This window comes from Solea senegalensis, linkage group LG1 (genome assembly GCF_019176455.1).
Source record: "Solea senegalensis isolate Sse05_10M linkage group LG1, IFAPA_SoseM_1, whole genome shotgun sequence".
Classification (NCBI taxonomy): domain Eukaryota; kingdom Metazoa; phylum Chordata; class Actinopteri; order Pleuronectiformes; family Soleidae; genus Solea; species Solea senegalensis.
In genome coordinates, this window is record NC_058021.1 from 35,984,576 (window position 1) to 36,003,288 (window position 18,713).

General features: G+C 41.9%; 2 protein-coding genes across 4 annotated transcripts; both read left to right on the forward strand.

The window, feature by feature from the left end:
• Positions 1 to 311: 311 nt before the first annotated feature.
• On the forward strand, positions 312 to 12,004 carry LOC122781178 (guanine nucleotide-binding protein G(olf) subunit alpha-like). 2 transcript variants are annotated; one of them, XM_044044732.1, is made up of 13 exons: positions 312 to 419; positions 1,488 to 1,628; positions 1,716 to 1,788; positions 2,158 to 2,212; positions 2,300 to 2,419; positions 2,970 to 3,067; positions 3,403 to 3,457; positions 3,546 to 3,619; positions 3,696 to 3,754; positions 10,134 to 10,254; positions 10,354 to 10,484; positions 10,551 to 10,618; positions 11,148 to 12,004. In XM_044044732.1, the coding sequence occupies exons 2-13, from the start codon at positions 1,493 to 1,495 to the stop codon at positions 11,292 to 11,294; spliced, it is 1,137 nt and encodes a 378-aa protein (XP_043900667.1). In that variant the 5' UTR covers positions 312 to 419; positions 1,488 to 1,492; the 3' UTR covers positions 11,295 to 12,004. The 2 variants fall into 2 exon arrangements, with proteins under 2 accessions (XP_043900667.1, XP_043900675.1); XM_044044740.1 differs by lacking the exon at positions 312 to 419 and having other exon boundaries at positions 1,559 to 1,628; positions 2,145 to 2,212.
• A 766-nt stretch (positions 12,005 to 12,770) lies between these two features.
• LOC122777750 (zinc finger and BTB domain-containing protein 14-like) lies at positions 12,771 to 18,555 on the forward strand. Of its 2 annotated transcripts, none has more exons than XM_044039195.1 (10): positions 12,771 to 12,920; positions 14,138 to 14,326; positions 14,528 to 14,698; positions 14,784 to 14,879; positions 14,948 to 15,085; positions 17,286 to 17,530; positions 17,609 to 17,694; positions 17,794 to 17,933; positions 18,009 to 18,104; positions 18,392 to 18,555. In XM_044039195.1, the coding sequence occupies exons 2-10, from the start codon at positions 14,138 to 14,140 to the stop codon at positions 18,530 to 18,532; spliced, it is 1,302 nt and encodes a 433-aa protein (XP_043895130.1). In that variant the 5' UTR covers positions 12,771 to 12,920; the 3' UTR covers positions 18,533 to 18,555. The 2 variants fall into 2 exon arrangements, with proteins under 2 accessions (XP_043895130.1, XP_043895139.1); XM_044039204.1 differs by lacking the exon at positions 12,771 to 12,920 and adding an exon at positions 12,997 to 13,726.
• The last annotated feature ends 158 nt before the right edge of the window (positions 18,556 to 18,713 follow it).

The following is an 18,713-nucleotide window of genomic DNA, read 5'->3' on the forward strand; positions in this document are numbered from 1 at the left end:
ATATTCAGACTTTCATTATATTTATGTTCAATACATATATTTACATATATATGACAATATATTTAGTTAATTTCTTGAATGGCATGCCCATCATATATATATATATCATGTACAGTATATACTGTATAATCAAAAGATCTCAGGTACACATTCAAACTGTTTTTTTTGTGTGTGTGTGTGTGCGTGCACGCGCGCCTGTGTGTGTTAGAGAGAGGGAGGACTAATGAGGAGCAGGTACAGACCACGTGGGAGGAGAAACATGAGGAGGAGGAGCAGTGGGCGGAGACAGCTCAGGTGTTTTCTCTCAGAACAAAGAGCAGAAAACATCTGTACTCAGACGCAGGTTTGTTTGATGAGGTTTTTGTCTTCATGTGGACGATGTGGACGTGCTGAGGGTCAGTGATCTCCACCAGCTGCAGGTCAGTCCACTCACTCACTCACTCACTCACTCACTCACAGTATGTCAGCATAGCCGGGGATCAAACCCTTCACCATCTGATTGGAGGAAGACTCACACAGCTGAAGGTGTGATGAGTATTGATCTGATGACGTTGGTAACAATAGTTACATGGTTACCATAGATGGTAACCATTTAACTATTGAGGCGATGGGCTGTTTGTTGACGTGTTTGTTTGTTTGTTGTTTCAGAGGCGTTGGGCTGTTTGTTGACTTGTTTGTTGGCGGTTTGTTTGTTTGTTGTTTCAGAATGGGCTGTTTGTTGACTTGTTTGTTGGCGTGTTTGTTTGTTTGTTGTTTCAGAGGCTATGGGCTGTTTGTTAACTTGTTTGTTGACGGTTTGTTTGTTTGTTGTTTCAGAGGCGTTTGTTGACTTGTTTGTTGACGTTTGTTTTGTTTGTTGTTTCTGAGGCGTTGGGCTGTTTGTTGACTTGTTTGTTGACGTGTTTGTTTCTTTGTTGTTTCAGAGGCGATGGGCTGTTTGTTGACTTGTTTGTTGACTTGTTGTTTGTTTGTTGTTTCAAGGACGATGGGCTGTTTGTTGACTTGTTTGTTTCTTTGTTGTTTCAAAGGCGATGGGCTGTTTGTTGACTTTTTTGTTTTTGGTGTTGTTTCAGAGGTGATGTGCTGTTTGTTGACTTATTTGTTTGTTTCTTTGTTTGTTGTGTCAGAATGGGCTGTTTGTTGACTTGTTTGTTTGATGTTGTTTCAGAGGCGATGTGCTGTTTGTTGACTTGTTTGTTTGATTGTTTGTTTGTTTGTTTGTTGTTTCAGAGACGATGGGCTGTTTGTTGATTTGTTTGTTTGTTGTTTCAGAAGGGGCTATTTGTTGATTTGTTTGTTTGTTTGTTGTTTCAGAGGCGATGGGCTGTTTGTTTTCATGTTTGTTTGTTGTTTCAGAGGCATGGGCTGTTGTTTTCTTGTTTGTTTGTTGTTTCAAAGCGATGGGCTGTTTGTTGACTTGTTTGTTTGTTTGTTGTTTCAGAGGCGATGGGCTGTTTGTTGACTTGTTTGTTTGTTTGTTGTTTCAGAGGCGATGGGCTGTTTAGGAGGACAAACAGAGGAAGAACGTCTGGATGAAAAAGCAAAGAGAGAAGCAAACAAGAAGATAGAGAGACAGTTACAGAAAGAGAGACAGGCTTATAAAGCTACACACAGACTGTTACTCCTGGGTGAGACACACATCCCCACACACTCAAAGACACACACACACACACACACTCACTTACCTGTGTGTGTGTGTGTGTGTGTGTTTATAGGAGCAGGTGAATCAGGTAAAAGTACGATCGTGAAGCAGATGAGGATTCTTCATGTGGACGGATTCAACGCTGAGTGAGTTTGTAATGAAGACAGACAGACAGACAGACAGGCAGGCAGGTGGGCAGGCAGACGGGCAGACAGACAGGCAGACAGAGACACAGAAACAGATATTATTGATGAGTAAGTGATGACTTATATATGTGTTATTGATGAGTTATTGATGAGTTATTGATGATTTAATTACTTATTGATGAGTTAATGATGACTTATTGATGACTTATTGATGAGTTAATGATGAGTTATTGATGAGTTATTGATGAGTTAATGATGAGTTATTGATGAGTTATTGATGAGTTAACGATGACTAATTGATTTGTTAATGATGAGTTATTGATGAGGTATTGAGATATTGATGTGTTAATGATTAGTTATTGATTCCAGAGAGAAGCAGGAGAAGACTCAGGACATCAGGAAAAATGTGAAGGATGCCATCGTGGTAGGTCAGAGGTCAGAGTGTGAGGTCACCATCACAATGTCCACAGACACTGCCCACTGACCCACCCTCTGTGTGTGTATGTTTTAGACCATCGTGACAGCCATGAGCACACTGACTCCGCCCATGCCTATTGGTAACCCTGGCAACCAGTTCAGAGTTGATTACATCAAGAGCATCGCACCACTGTCTGACTTTGAATACACAGAGGTAACATACACACACACACACACACTCGGTCACACACATGCGCACACACACACTCAGTCACACACACACGCACACACACACACACACACACACACACACACTCAGTCACACACACATGCACACACACACATGTCTCACCTGTCTCACCTGTGGTGGGTTGTCAGGTTCAGTCCCAGATGATCATGTGACTCTAACTGTTCCTGAATCATCACCAGGAGAATTTATTAAGACTTTGTTTGTTTTAATGATGTTAATGACATGATGTAACAGGTGTGTGTGTGTGCGTGCGTGTGTGTGCGTGTGAGTGCGTGTGTGTCTGTGCGTGTTTGCGTGTCACCCGAGGCCTCATTAACCAAACGTTTCCGTCCCTCAGGACAACAGAGAGACAAAACAAGCGTCCCCCTGTGTCTCTTCACCATCACCTGTCGTCTCTGCTGCTGATTTGTCGAGAGGAAACTGTCACAATAACACTGTTGTCCAATCAGGCGTCAGCATTAACCTGCAAACTCACATGTTACTGATCACATCTGTCTGTCTGTGTGTCTGTCAGGAGTTCTTTGAACACACTCAGAAGCTCTGGGAGGACGACGGCATCAGAGCGTGTTTCGAACGCTCCAACGAATATCAGCTGATCGACTGTGCTCAGTAGTAAGAAGACGCTACACAAGGTTTTATCTACGTCATATGATCGCGTCTTTATTTGCGTCACATGATCGCGCCTTTACTGTATCTACATCACATGATCGCCTCTTTATCTACCTCAAATGATCGCGTCTTTATCTACATCACATGATCACGTCTTTATCTACGTCACATGATCACATGTGTTTATAAACACTCACTCTCTCACACCAAAGCTCACAGACAAAATCAGTGATTTTCAGCAGTTGTTGATTGACAGCTAAAATCACTGATTTTCTCTATGAGGTTTGGTGTGGAAGAGTTTTATAAGTGATGATTGTGTTTGTGTTGCTGTGTTTCAGTTTCCTGGACAGGTTGGACTCTGTCAGGAAGACGGACTACTCGCCCACTGACCAGGTAACCAAGTGACCAATCAGCAGGCAGCTGGACGATGACTCGTCTGTTTCATCTTCTTCTTCTTCTTCTTCTTCTTCTTCTTCTGCAGGATTTGCTGCGCTGCAGAGTTTTGACCTCAGGGATTTTTGAGACGCGGTTTCAGGTGGATAAAGTCAACTTCCAGTGAGTTTCAGAAGCCCCTCCCACTCATCTGATGCCCCTCCCACCTCCAGTGTTTTGATTTGTTGCTGTGTGTCAGTATGTTTGATGTAGGTGGACAGAGGGACGAACGCAGGAAGTGGATTCAGTGCTTTAATGGTAAGAAACCTAACAGCCAATCAGTGATGAGCGTGTCATGATGATTCAATTCAGTTTCATTTGTAAATCACCAAATCATCACAAACATGACCTCAGGGGGGTATTCCATCAAGCAGGGGGGTATTCCATCAACGTAGCTAAGAATTGCCAGACTTAGGTGTAAGCTTGAAGCTTGACTAAGCTCCAACTCCCAATCTAGCTCCAAGCCGTTCCATCAAGTGAAATCAGCTGGCTCCACCTGACGCTTAGTCAAGCCTCAACTGTTAAGCCTCAACTTGTGCACGCCCACAGGGAAAATAAAAAGCCCATTCTAGTCGAGCACAGAAACTGTGAAAAATGCCGAAAAGCAAGGGAAACGAGCGTGCAGAGATGTTCTCTGCAGCGGAGCAAACCCTCCTCATGGAGGTATATGACGATTACAGCCACATAATCCCAAAAAAGGGCAACACCGCGGCAATCAATAAAGCGAGGGATGTGGCGTGGCAGAATATTGCCGACAGGTTGAATGCGTAAGTGACAAAGAAAATGAAGTATTTCAGCATCATCATGTTATATAAATCCTCCATCAAAGGGACAAAATATATGCAGACAATAATCTACCAATTGATTTCTTGATGGTTTTTGTTTTAAACTAATCAATTATGTGGATCTATTAATGCAAACAAATCCCTAAAATGAAAAGGAAAAGACAGCCCTAATAAGTAACATTCATATAAACATAATTAAAATAGCATTATTGTTTCACTGCAATTTATGTGAAATTCTCCATATTTTATCATTTGGCAGCCCTAGTGGTAATGTTAGAACGTGATATTCATCACATTTATCAACTGAATGTTATGCAAATCGATGGGATAGCCTTCATTTATTTCCTGCATGGCCAATTGTATAGAATTGACATAATTTTCATTTAAGCCTGTCATTTTTACAAGCTGTATTTTGTCCCAGATGCTATATGTTGAATTGTTGTATTTTCATCTTATTTTATGTAAAGCACTTTGAATCATTTTGAAGCACTTTAAATCCTACATTTACATTTACATTTTTTAAATAATAATAACATTTAATCAAAGTATTGGGCCACACGGTGGTGTAGTGGTTAGCACTCTTGCCTTGCAGCGAGAAGACCCGGGTTCGAGCTCCAGTTGGAACAAGGGCCTTTCTGCATGGAGTTTGCATGTTCTCCCCGTGTGTGCGTGGGTTCTCTCCGGGTACTCCGGCTTCCTCCCACAGTCCAAAAACATGCAATGTGGGGATTAGGTAAATTGGACACTCTAAATTGACCGTAGGAGTGAGTGTGAGAGTGAATGGTTGTTTGTCTCTAGTTGTGTGTGGCCCTGCGATGGACTGGCGAACTGTCCAGGGTGTACACCGCCTATCGCCCGATGTAGCTGAGATTGGCACAGCACCCCCCGCGACCCTCTGGTGGAGGATAAAGCGGTTAGATGATGACTGACAGATGATGAATCAAAGTATTTTACATGACTCATCACATTTATCATACAATTGATTGTAGATTATTACATGAAGCAATGTTGGTTATCATTATATAGGAAATAATCATATGACAGATCTATTGATTATTTATCTAGAATCATTTTAGCAAATCAAGCAATTCAATGGAGACGAGGACCCCTATTACAGTAAGTGAATGCAGGTGACAGCAAATCAATCATCTATCTCCTATCAATCGGAGGCCCTAACCCTTGTTACATCAAAAGAATGATGATCTCTTTAAATTTCCTTTTATTATATTTTTTTGCTAATTAGTTTAATTTTGTATTTATTTGTGTCTTGTTTTTTATTATATTTTATTTTGGTGATAATGTTCTTTAATGTACTTAATATTATATAATATATAATATATAATTATTAGTATAAATAATTTCTTGAATACATTTTATTATATAGTTTATGTTTTACATATTATTTTATCATACCATGACAGTTGTGTGTGTCTCTGTTTCTGTCTATTGGACATTCTTTGATCATCGATGGTGCTAAGCTTCACTTTTAGCCTGCTACAGACCAGGTTTGCCCGGCAGCATAAGTTACCATGGTTACTTGGCTGGCATTCACATTAGCCACCTTGGTGGAACAGGGTTGAGGCTCAGATTTCCACCAGGTTTCCATGGTTACTGAGTTGGGGCTAATCTCAGCCTCTTTGATGGAACCGAACTATCACTCATATTTGCCATATTTGTTATTATTATTTAAAAAATGTAAATGTAAATGTAGGATTTAAAGTGCTTCAAAGTGATTCAAAGTGCTTTACATAAAATAAGATGAAAATACAACAATTCAACATATAGCATCTGGGACAAAATACAGCATGTAAAAATGACAGGCTTAAATGAAAATGATATCAATTCTATACAATTGGCCATGCAGGAAATAAATGAAGGCTATCCCATCGATTTGCATAACATTCAGTTGATAAATGTGATGAATATCATGTTCTAACATTACCACTAGGGCTGCCAAATGATCAAATATGGAGAATTTCACATAAATTGCAGTGAAACAATAATGCTATTTTAATTATGTTCATATGAATGTTACTTATTAGGGCTGTCTTTTCCTTTTCATTTTAGGGATTTGGTTGCATTAATAGATCCACATAATTGATTAGTTTAAAACAAAAACCATCAAGAAATCAATTGGTAGATTATTGTCTGCATATATTTTGTCCCTTTGATGGAGGATTTATATAACATGATGATGCTGAAATACTTCATTTTCTTTGTCACTTACACATTCAGCCTGTTGGCAATATTCTGCCACGCCACATCCCTCGCTTTATTGAATGCCGCGGTATTGCCCTTCTTTCGGATTATGTGGCTGTAATCGTCATATACCTCCATGAGGAGGGTTTGCTCCGCTGCAGAGAACATCTCTGCACGCTTGTTTCCCTTGCTTTTCCGCATTTTTCACAGTTTCCGTGCTCGACTAGAATGGGCTTTTTATTTTCCCTGTGGGCGTGCACAAGTTGAGGCTTAACAGTTGAGGCTTGACTAAGCGTCAGGTGGAGCCAGCTGATTTCACTTGATGGAACGGCTTGGAGCTAGATTGGGAGTTGGAGCTTAGTCAAGCTTCAAGCTTACACCGAAGTCTGGCAATTCTTAGCTACGTTGATGGAATACCCCCCAGGTCTGACAGACAAACACAACAATCACACAATCAACAAACACTAGGGGGCAGTCTCACAGATGTGCAGCATCTGCCTATATATATATATATATATAGATATATATACATATATGATTTCATTTATATACCCTGAGTGTGAGTGTGACAAAGTGAGTATGACAGAGTGACAGAGTGAGTGTGACAGGGTCCAGTCTAGGTCTATAGCTGCATAACTAAGAGCTTGTCCAGGTCTTGCTGAGCCAGCTTTAACTATAAACTTTATCAAAAAGGAAAGTTTTAAGACTAACTTTAAATACAGAGAGAGGCATCGCCTCCCGAACTGTCATTGGAAGCTGGTTCCACAGGAGTGGAGCCTGGTAACTAAAGGCTCTGCCTCCCATTCTGCTCTTACAGACTCTGGGAACCACAAGTAAACCTGTATTTTGTGACCTAAGTGTCTGTTAGGGTGACAAGGTAAGACTAGGTCTTTCAGGTATGAAGGGGCCTGACCATTAAGTGCTTTGTATGTGAGGAGGAGGATTTTAAATGTAATTCTGAACTGTATGGGGAGCCAGTATAGAGAAGCTAACACTGGAGTTATATGGTTATATGGTTATATGATGACTGACTGACTGACAATCTAATGTAGTACGCAGTGAACCAGGTCATCTATGACAATAGGTACCTTCACATGTACTGACATATGACACCGACTTAAATAAAGGTTGCACTGTCTCATTGAATGTATTAATATTATTATTTTTTACATTCTTTATGTTATTGTAATTCATTATTGTACAATTAAAAGTTATAAATATCAAAACCATACGTTAAAGGGGACATATTATGCAAAATCAACTTTTTAACCATTTCAATACTTATATTTGGGACTCTGGAGGCCCTACCTGTCGCCAAAGTGTGGAAAAAGAATACTCAGTCATGTTTTCGTGGTCCCCCTTAGTGTAAGTATAGGCGATAAAACACGCAATTCCCTCCGCTTATGACGGCAGCATGCGCATTTCACCGCGAATGTTACCTCCCACCACCTCGAGAGCTCCACCTTAGCTCCACCTTGTCCCTATAAAATGATCAGCGGTGCTGTCCCTAAGTGTTTTTAACTGATTTACAGTTCAGCAGCGTTCGGCTTGATCCTTGTGTCGGACGTCTCTTCCTGTGACGGCACTCTCGCTGTTTTCTCTGCACGCTGCCATGTTGATATAGTCAGAGAACTAGTGGAGGGAGGGGGAGAGGAATGGAGCTGAGGGAACAGGATCTGAGCGAGTGAGCGCAGTAAAAAGGACAAATCATAAACCCCCTGGAAGAAGTGGGTGTGTGTTTGCCTGTGTCTCATTTGCATATAAAGGGACCATGCACAAAACAGAGCATTCTGAAAGGGGTGGGTTTAGCAGGGTTATTGAACTGCTATGATGCTTCATCCTTAATTTTTTGTATTTTGACCAAAGCACGTCACAGACATGTTCATTAGGACACCAGGGAACTATTTTAACTTGGGGAAATAGGGTATAATATGTCTCCTTTAAAACAAGATGGAGGCTGAGTTGGTTTAGTAACGAGTTGACTAAAACCAAATGATTCTGACAGTGAATTAAATGCACAACTAACCTTATCACGGTTAACATCTACATGGATGTTGAAATCCCCTACAATTATGATCGTATCTGTCTTTAGTTCGAGCTCAGAGAATTCTGATAGGAACTGAATAAGGTGCAGGTGGATGGTAAACTGTGACTATCAGAACTGGTTTCTATGTTTTCTAACTAGGATGAGATAGATTAAGAATGAGGCTTTCAGACCATGAATATCCTGGTTTGGTCTTGATTAATAATCTAATATTAAAAATGGCTGCTACTCCTCCTCCTCGGCCTGAGCTTCTGGGAATATGGGTGTTAGCATGAGTGGGTGGAGTCATAAACTTCTTCATGTAAGCAAGTTTCAGTTACACAGAATAAATCAATACAATTGTCAGTAATGAGATGACCTTATATTAAAAAGTGGTTTTATTTGACTTATTTTATTGTTGGTATTAATCTTTATTAAATTAGAATGTCTAACTCCTCTCGTGTTTGTTATTGAGTCATTTACGTTAGTAGGCCAGCGACAGACACACACAGCCTGTTTTAATGGTGACTGCTGGAAAGAAGCACAGAAAAGCGTGTACGTCATGGGGTAAATGATGATGTCATAGAATATCATTTTATTTAAAATAATACAGATTATGCAGTTGAGTTAGTCTGTTTATATAATGAATAATATAATTATACATGATCAAACATCTCCATGGTAACATCACATAACACTGTTTCCTCCTAAAGAATCAGAAGAGTTTATTTATTTTTGCCACAGACTGAAAACATGATCATTTCAGCATTTACATGTGATCGACGATATAGCTTTAGTTTGAACATGGGAGCAAAAGTATGAATAAAAGTTCAGTTCATGTTCTCTGATGAAGCCTGTGACTCAATGACATCATGATTTTCCATGCTTCTTCAGTCTCCTCAGGTTTAGCAGGTCAAAGTTGTGCTCTATATAGTTTAAGTGTCCAGTGTAAAACCTTGTGATAGACTTGTTCTCGTCATCTCTCAATCATCTTTAAATGTTTCTGTAGACTTGTGAGCTGCCATCATGTGTGACATCATCAGTGAAGACATGAGCTCCACTGTGTTTCACACATGACCTTCTTTGTCACTTTGGTCAAAGTTTAGCTTTGTCTCACAGTCCATGAAACTTTGTTTCTGTACTTTCTGCTTCCTATTCTTCTGCTAATGAGTGGTTAGCATCTTGAGCTGTAGCCTCCTCTCAAGTCTTCTGTGATATTAATTGATGTCACTCACCTGAGCGACACGACACACCTGAGCGACACGACACACCTGAGTGACACAACACACCTGAGTAACACACAACACACCTGAGTGACACAACACACCTGAGAAACACAACACACCTAACACGAGGAGACGCCACACACACACCTGAGCTCACACACACCTGAGCTACACCTGGAGCGACATGACACACCTGAGTAACACAACACACCTGAGCTACACAACACACCTGAGCTACACAACACACCTGAGTAGGAAACTGTGACTGATTACGACAAACTACACAACGTTACACAGTCACAATTATTGTCAAATGATAAATATCAAACATAATCAGTACAATAAAATATGCTCAGGTAAACTATGAGGTCATGGGGTAAGTGACGACCTGTGTTTCTGCACAGATGTGACAGCCATCATCTTTGTGGCAGCGAGCAGCAGCTACAACATGGTGATCAGAGAAGATAACTCCACCAACCGCCTGAGAGAATCTCTGGACCTGTACAGATCTATCTGGACCAACAGGTTCCACTCTCACTGACTTTTTGCTCTGTGATTGGCGCTCACTGACTCTCTGCTCTGTGATTGGCGCTCACTGACTCTCTGTTCTGTGATTGGCTGCAGGTTTCTGAAAACCATCTCAGTGATTTTGTTCCTGAACAAACAGGATGTTCTGGCTGATAAGATTCTGGCGGGAAAATCTAAACTGGAGGATTATTTCCCTGAATACAACAACTACCAAGTTCCTGCTGATGGTTAGTGTTTGACAGGTTTTTACATCTTTAGCATAACATGTATAAAACGTGTGTGTGTGTGTCCAGCTGTTCCAGACGCTAATGAAGACGCCAAAGTGACGCGAGCCAAGTTCTTCATCAGAGACGAGTTTCTGGTAAAGTCTTTAAATGTTTCCAGTGTTGAATAATGTGACACAGTGAATGAGTGAAATGACATGAATGAGTGAAATGACGTGGTGAATGAGTGAAATGACAAGGTGAACTCAGTGCATGAGTAAATGACGTGGTGAACTCATTGAATGAGTGAAATTACATGGTGAATGAGTGAAATGACGAGGTGAATGAGTGAAATGAGGTTGTGAACTCAGTTTAATGACGTAGTGAATGAGTGAAATGAGGTGGTGAATGAGTGAAATGGCGTGGTGAAACTGAGGTGGGTGAACGAGTGAAATGATGTGGTGAACTGGTGAAATGACGAGTGAATGGTGAAATGGCGGGTGAACTGAGTGAAATGAGGTGGTGAATGAGTGAAATGATGTGGTGAACTGAGTGAAATGACATAGTGAATGAGTGAAATAACGTGGTGAACTGAGTGAATTGAGGTGGTGAATGAGTGAAATGAGGTGAACTCAGTGAAATGACGTGGTGAATGAGTGAACTGATGCGGTGAACTGTGTCTCTCAGAGGATCAGCACGGCGAGTGGAGATGGGAAACATCACTGTTACCCTCACTTCACCTGTGCCGTGGACACAGAAAACATCCGCCGCGTCTTCAACGACTGTCGAGACATCATTCAACGCATGCATCTGCGCCAGTACGAGCTTCTCTGATTGGCCGATGCAGTCACCTGACCTGAGACAAACAGCTGAAACTAATCTAATTTATATAAATATATAAATATATATATATACATATATATATATGTATGCCTTCTTTATACAGTGGTTTTCAAACACTGGGTCGGGACCCACGGATGGGCCGCAGGACTTTTCCCAACCTTTTAGTTGAGATTTATGTTTGTATGTTTTAAATAACACGTATAGAATGAAGTTGAAAATCATTTTCCAAACATTAGCTTTTACAGATCACTGTTGTCACCAGGGATTTTGTGATTTTGCTCCCAATAGTTTGATGTTTTTAAAAAGTGAGCCTTTGTGTAGAAACATTTTGGAAACACAAAATTTCTGTACCTCTGCCTGACAAAGGGGATTGTGGGCAGTGTAGTTCTGAAGACATGATGTGGTCTACCTGCTGTTGCCATAGCAACGTTGACTGTCACGTGGGAGGGGGTGGACTTTAGAAAAATAGCTCGCAATTTTTTTTCTCCATGTTTTTGTACTTGGAGTACATCATTATTATTATTGTTGTTATTATCATTATTATTGTTATTATTATTATGATATTATTACTTAGTAGCTGTTTGAAACGATGATGTAATTGTCTGGATTTGTACTTACTACTTATGTTCAGCGTGTAGGTTTCATAAAGTTGTCTCTTTTAGCTGTTTAGTTAAAGTTTTTATAATAAATGATGAATCTGACATTTACAGTCAGTAAATGCCTCATTTCTCCATATAACACAAAGTGTCTGAAAGTTTCATACAATCAATATGACTATTGATTGTTTGTTGAACAGATGAGTTGTCAATATATCACGGTTAGACTTTTCCTTGTGTAAAATGAACTATATATAAACCACTCACTCTCCCACACCAAAGCTCAGAGAGATAATCAGTAATTTTAGCTGCTGGTCCTCTGCTGCCTCGTGTGGTCACTTTGTGTCACTGAAATCAATCTTAACGTTAGATTTCAAACACTGAAGTGACAAAATAAGACATATGAACTTAGTGATGGAGGCAGCAGTGGATCAACAACTCCTGAAAATCACTGATTACTCTATGAGCTTTGGTGTGAGAGTGAGTGTTTATAAACACACGTGATCATGTGACGTAGATAAAGACACGATCATTTAACGTAAAGACGTGATAATGTGGCGTAGATAAGACGCAACCATGTAACGCATATAAAGACGTTATTATGTGATGCAGATAAAGACGCGATCATGAGACGTAGATATCAAATCAAGTGTAAATTAAAAAACAGAATATCTCTGTTTTTCCTCCTTTTACGCAACATCAATACAATGCTACAGTTGTGAGAGAGTAAGGGGGCGGGGCCGAGTATAACCAGCTGAGATATGTTAACATCATGGGTTCATTCACATACATTATGATTAATGTGATCATAAGCCACAGGTGGCCGTGAGTCCTGGGGCCTTGTCAACGGGGCCGCGCATGCGCAGTCTCGCTAAGTCGTGCCTCGCGCGCTGCCTGCGTGCTCTTACAGTGTGTGCGTGCCTTCCGCACAGTGCTCGTCCTCATCATCAACAATAACAACAGGTCAAAGTGTTTCCCGCTCTCGGCGCGCGGACAAACCCGGCGGGACACCTCACTGACGGTAAGAGCTCGTTCACCCGGGTCCCGCGCTCCGCTTCCGCCCCCCGCTCCGGCTCCGTTTCCGCGGGGATGCCTGCGCGTTCGCGAGCCGTTCATGGTGGCTCGAGCCCCGTCTCGTCCGTGTGAATCGTGTCGCCGCCCGCGTGCTTGTGTGTCGGTCCCGGGAACGGCGGAGCTCGCGACCCGCTCCCCGTCCGGGCGGCAGTGACGCGGGTCAGTAGCGTTAACACTGACGGTGTCACCGCACTAACGCCATCTTAAGAGCGAGAGGCTGGTGGCGCAGCGCGGGCCGAACTGTCCGCCATTTAACAACAACAACAGCAGCGAGTATGAGCGGAAAGTCTCACCGTACGCGTTCAACACGTGACACCAGGCACGAGCCGGTAAACACTAGTGACCCCGGTACACGCCGGTAAACGGACCGGCGGGACGTCGTTTTTTCCGCCGTTTGATTTAAAACTTAACACGTTAGCTCCCCATGCTAGCGTTAGCCTCAGCGGCTGTAGCTGCTACTGCTCCCTGAATGCGGTCTGACTCGGGTCTCGTGGCCCGCTACAGACCAGATTTCATGGGCTGTGGTCTGGATCGGGTCCTGGTTTGGCCTGAGGGTCCGCAGAAAGCACGGGTTCAGTTCCAGTGAATGAAGTCATAATATAACTCGTTAGCTTTGGTGCTAACAGCTGGGAAAGGACTCCGACATTCAGTCAGTGGCCGTGTGGCGCGTGCACGCGCAAGGGGCGCGTGTCCGCTACGGAGCAGACATGAACTGTTGACGTTAGTTCACTGACAGAGGGAACACCTGCTCAGGTGGGCGGGGACTAATGATGATGTCATCATGAGTCATGATTTCTTTATTTTACCACTGTCATTAAAATCTCTTTACACATTTGACCGCATCATCTTCACATGAATGAGTCATGGTTATGATGAAATGATGATGAATCATGATCATGATGAAATAATGAGTCATAGTTATTAAGTAATAATGAGTCATGATTATGGTGAAAAAATGATGAGTCATGGTTATGATGAAATAATGGGTCATGGTTATGATGAAATAATGAGTCATGGTTATGAAGTAATGTTGAGTCATGATTATGAAGTTATGATGAGTCTTTAAAGGAATGATGAGTGATTATAAAGTAATGATGAATCATGATTATAAAGTAATGATGAGTCATGGTGAGTGCAGCTCTCTGAGGTTGTGTGTGCGTGCAGATGGCAGAGACGGTGAAGTACGTGGACGATGAACATAAAAGCATCTTCCTGAAGCTTCTTAACGAGCAGCGTCTCGAGGGCGAACACTGTGACATCGCTGTGGTCGTCGAGGATGTGAAGTTCCGCGCTCACCGCTGCGTCCTTGCCGCCTGCTCCAACTACTTCAAGAAGCTGTTTAAGAAACATGAGGTGACACCCGCACACACACACACACACACACACACAGTGTTTACACAGTCACATGATGGGATCTTTTTTCGTAATGTAAATGACTAGTAGTAGTAATTATGGTTATGGTTAGAGTAAGTCTCCAGGAAATGAATGTAAGTCAATACAATGTCCCCTCAAGTCATGTATGTCACACATGGGTGTGTATGTATGTGTGATCAGGTGGATAACTCGTCCGTCATTGAGATCGACTTCATACGCTCGGACATCTTTGAAGAAGTGTTGAACTACATGTACACAGCAAAGATCTCTGTGAAGAAGAGAGATGTTAACCTGATGATGTCATCAGGTCAAATCCTTGGAATACGATTCCTGGACAAACTCTGCTCCCAGGTAACACACCCACGCGCACACACACACACACACACACATACACATACACACACACAGACTGAAGCAGTGATGTGTGTGTCCTCAGAAACGAGACATGTCCTCAGAAGACAAAGACAAGTTTCCCTACGACATCGTAAAGATGGCGCTGCCGCCTGAAGCTCAGCTGGCCACAGAGTCTGAGGTAAACTGAGCTCAGTCCTCTTCCCTGACCACAACTCTGGTCACCGTCACCACTGTGTTTGTGTTCAGGTGCTCGGAGATGACACGCCCACTACTGATGACCTTGTGGAAGCATCGGCCAATCAGGAACTAGATAAATCTCCCAGTGCAGCACTGAGAGTTCAGGAAGCAATTCTGAAAGAACTGGCCAATGAGGACGTCCACAAGGTACACACACACACACACACACACACACACACAGCAGACTAAAGAACAATAAGTGGATCAGTTGGAGTTGGTTTGGTTTTAAAAACCTGTTGCAGGGTCTAAAGTCTCACAGTGAGTGTCACAGTCACAGCTGTTTTGTCACACAGTGATTTCTCATGCTGAGAACAAATGATTATATACATTTGGAGGAAACAGTTTTCATACAGTGGAGCTTTACACCAGCAGTGCTCACTTTAGCACATTACATACTCCACCCTGTGGCCAAAAAGAGAAAGCACACCTTTCTGTATGTGCTACTTCTATGGAAGTAAATCTGTTTCATCATCTGTTTCAGTTCCAATTTCTAACACTGAATGTTTTTGTATCGGAATTAGACTTTGAATTTTAAAACCATCAAATTTCAAGCACTGATTTTTTATTGCCTTTGATTTTTGATTGTAATTATAACGATGAGTTATAAGGGGGGGTAAAGTGGCTCAGTGGTTAAGACCGGTACCCTGTGTGCGAAAGACATCATTGTCGCAATGGTCCCAAGCTCGACTCCACCCCTGGCTGACTGTACTCAATTCCATTGTAAGTCACTTTGAATAAAAATGTCTGCTAAATGACATGTAATGTAAGTTAGTTTATTTGTAAACCACTGACAAAAACTGAAAGTTAAACCAAAATACAAAACATGTTCAATGGAATAGTTTTTTTAATCATCATAAAAGTACTTGATGTTGTCATTATTTTCTTGGACAATCATAAAATCCCTGAGTGACAGTGACAGTGATTAGCAGGTATAGACAGACAGACAGTCAGTGTTAGCACTGGAATCAACCAAAGTAATTCTTAGTCGACTGAAGCCCTGAAATTTTGATTCCACTTTTTTTACGCCATCTGTTTTTGTGAAAAGTTGCCACACTGTGATGTCTTTGATGTCTTTGACGTGGATGTTAGTGTAGGACTGACTGTGGCACAACATTGGGACTTGGTACATTCCTCCAGATGAAATCAAATGAACAACAGACTGTATGAAATTAACACGGCAAAAAATCGACCAATCAGAATTTGAGTAGAACTAGAACTTATCGACTCATAAATGGACCAGTCAAGTGCGACTTTACAGCCCTACAGTTTTTCAATGAATGGAAGAAAACAACATCATTCACATATAACTCATATAAACTAAGTCATGGTCGATAAAATAAACCATTAAATTGATCATTTTAACCTGTAATGACGTCATGATAGTTTTCACTTTACTGTATTCACTCTCATTTATTTACAAATCCATGGAAATAAAGCCTGAAGCTGACGTGACATCAGGATTCATGAAATATGCTAGCGCACGGCAGTAGTATGGCTGCACGATATGGACCAAAACTGATATCGCAATATTTTTTGTTTATAATTTTATTGTTTATAATAATATAAATATATTTTGAACAAAACAGGTTAGCTCACTAGCTCACTGGTTGGGTCAGCTGAGCACTGAAACAGCTGATAGCTGAAACCCGGTGTCCGGAGAGCACACGGCAAACAACTAGCTGCTGGTGTGTTTTAAGTCCACTTGGAGCCGAAATCTGCGGCTAACAGCTGGCGCCGCTAAATTTGCCGTCACAAATGTATCAGAGTAAAAGTACACATTTTATTTAGGAAAATAACAGCGTCATTATTCTTTTTCTTAGCCATCAACTGCTCACGCTCCACCTGCACCGTGTCCGCCACATTTCGTTCAAATGTCTGTTGTGATGTATAGCATGGGCGGGACAACACTAAGTAGTACGTACATGTAAGGGGCATGTTTGTTTTGACAACTGCTTGGTGTTGGATGAATTGAGACGGGGATCAATTGCTTCTCCCTGGCGTCCCGGATGTTGACTTTTTGACACTGAATTTTTTGCGGCAAGGCAAAAAAAAGAACTCTAATTTTGATGCTAAAAGTGTTAGGAATTGCAATTCAGACTAGGATTGAACAGATTTACTTCCACAGACTTCTCATCACACATATTATTGTGTGAGCGGCACTGTTACACACAACAATACATGAAAGACCTCTGAACATTTCTTGATAACTTCATCTTGATAACATCATCTTGATAACGACTAGTGTCGTCATATAAACTCCAATTACATCACAGAAAACATCAATATCCACATATGACTGTTAGTCCACATCATCCAACACACAATAACATGCCCATGATGTCATCAGGTGAGCTGCTATGACCAGGATGTGGTGTCAGAGATGGAGGCGGAGCCTAAAGAGTTGGGGGCGGAGCAGCACAGCTCTCAGACGTTGGCGTTCACGGACAGTATGAGTGAAGTAAAAGACGAGCAGACTCCTGCCTGGTCCTCAGCAACAACTGACATGAAGTTTGAGTATCTGCTGTATGGACACAGAGAACAGCTGTCCTGTCACATCTGTGGGAAGAACTTCCTGGACGAGAGCAGACTGAGGTGTGCCTCATCTTCATCGTCTTCATATTCATCATCATCATCATCACACACCTGTTCACTGTTTCTCTCTCTCCGCAGGAAACATGAGAAGCTTCATTCAGCAGAGAGACCGTTCGCCTGTGAGATCTGTACTAAAGCTTTTACTACACACGCTCACCTGAAAGGTACACACACACACCTGAAATTTGCACACACGCACACCTGGGACATAATGTCATGATGTTTGAGATTAATCAAGTTTTTGTGTGTGTGTGTGTGTGCAGAGCACCTGAAGATACACACAGGCTTTAAACCGTACAGATGTGAAGTTTGTGGCAAATCTTTTATTCGAGCTCCAGATCTGAAAAAACATGAAAGAGTTCACAGCAACGAGAGACCGTTCGCCTGTCAGATGTGTGACAAGGTACCTGTCTGTACCTGTCTGTCTGTACCTGTCTGTCTGTACCTGTCTGTCTGACTGTACCTATCTCTCTCTCAGGCTTTTAAACACAAGTCTCACCTGAAGGACCATGAGAGGAGACACAGAGGAGAGAAACCGTTCGTCTGTCCTTCCTGTTCCAAGGCTTTTGCCAAGGTACTAATACTGCAGTAGTACTGCTGTAAATACTGCAGTAGTGCTTCTGTTTTAAATACTGCAGTAGTACTGCTATAAATACTGCAGTAGTACTACTGCTTTAAATACTGCATTACTACTGCTGTAAATACTGCAGCACTGCTGCTGTAAATACAACTCAAATCAGATGAAAGAGAAACTGCTGCTGACGTGTTGCCTGGCTACTTACTAATTTCCTGTGTATTTGCTTGTGTACTTGTATTGTAACATGTGTACTTGTACTGTAACGTGTGTACTTGTACTTGCAGGCATCAGACCTGAAGCGTCATGAGAACAACATGCACAGTGAGAGGAAACAGATGAATCCTCTGCAGAGCGACACAGAGACACTACAGGCTGCTGCCATGGCAGCAGAAGAGCAACAGCTCGATATGAGCCCCGCCCCCTGACACCTGGACAGCACTAGCCCCGCCCCCGACACCTGGTGACATCAGCAGCTCCTGTTGATTAATTTCTAATGAGCTTGCAATGATGTCGCGATGAAGTTGCGATGAACTGCTCAGTTTAATGAGTGCAGACTTTTCCATGGCAACATGAAATCAACATTTCCTGTAAGAAGGAGACGAAAGA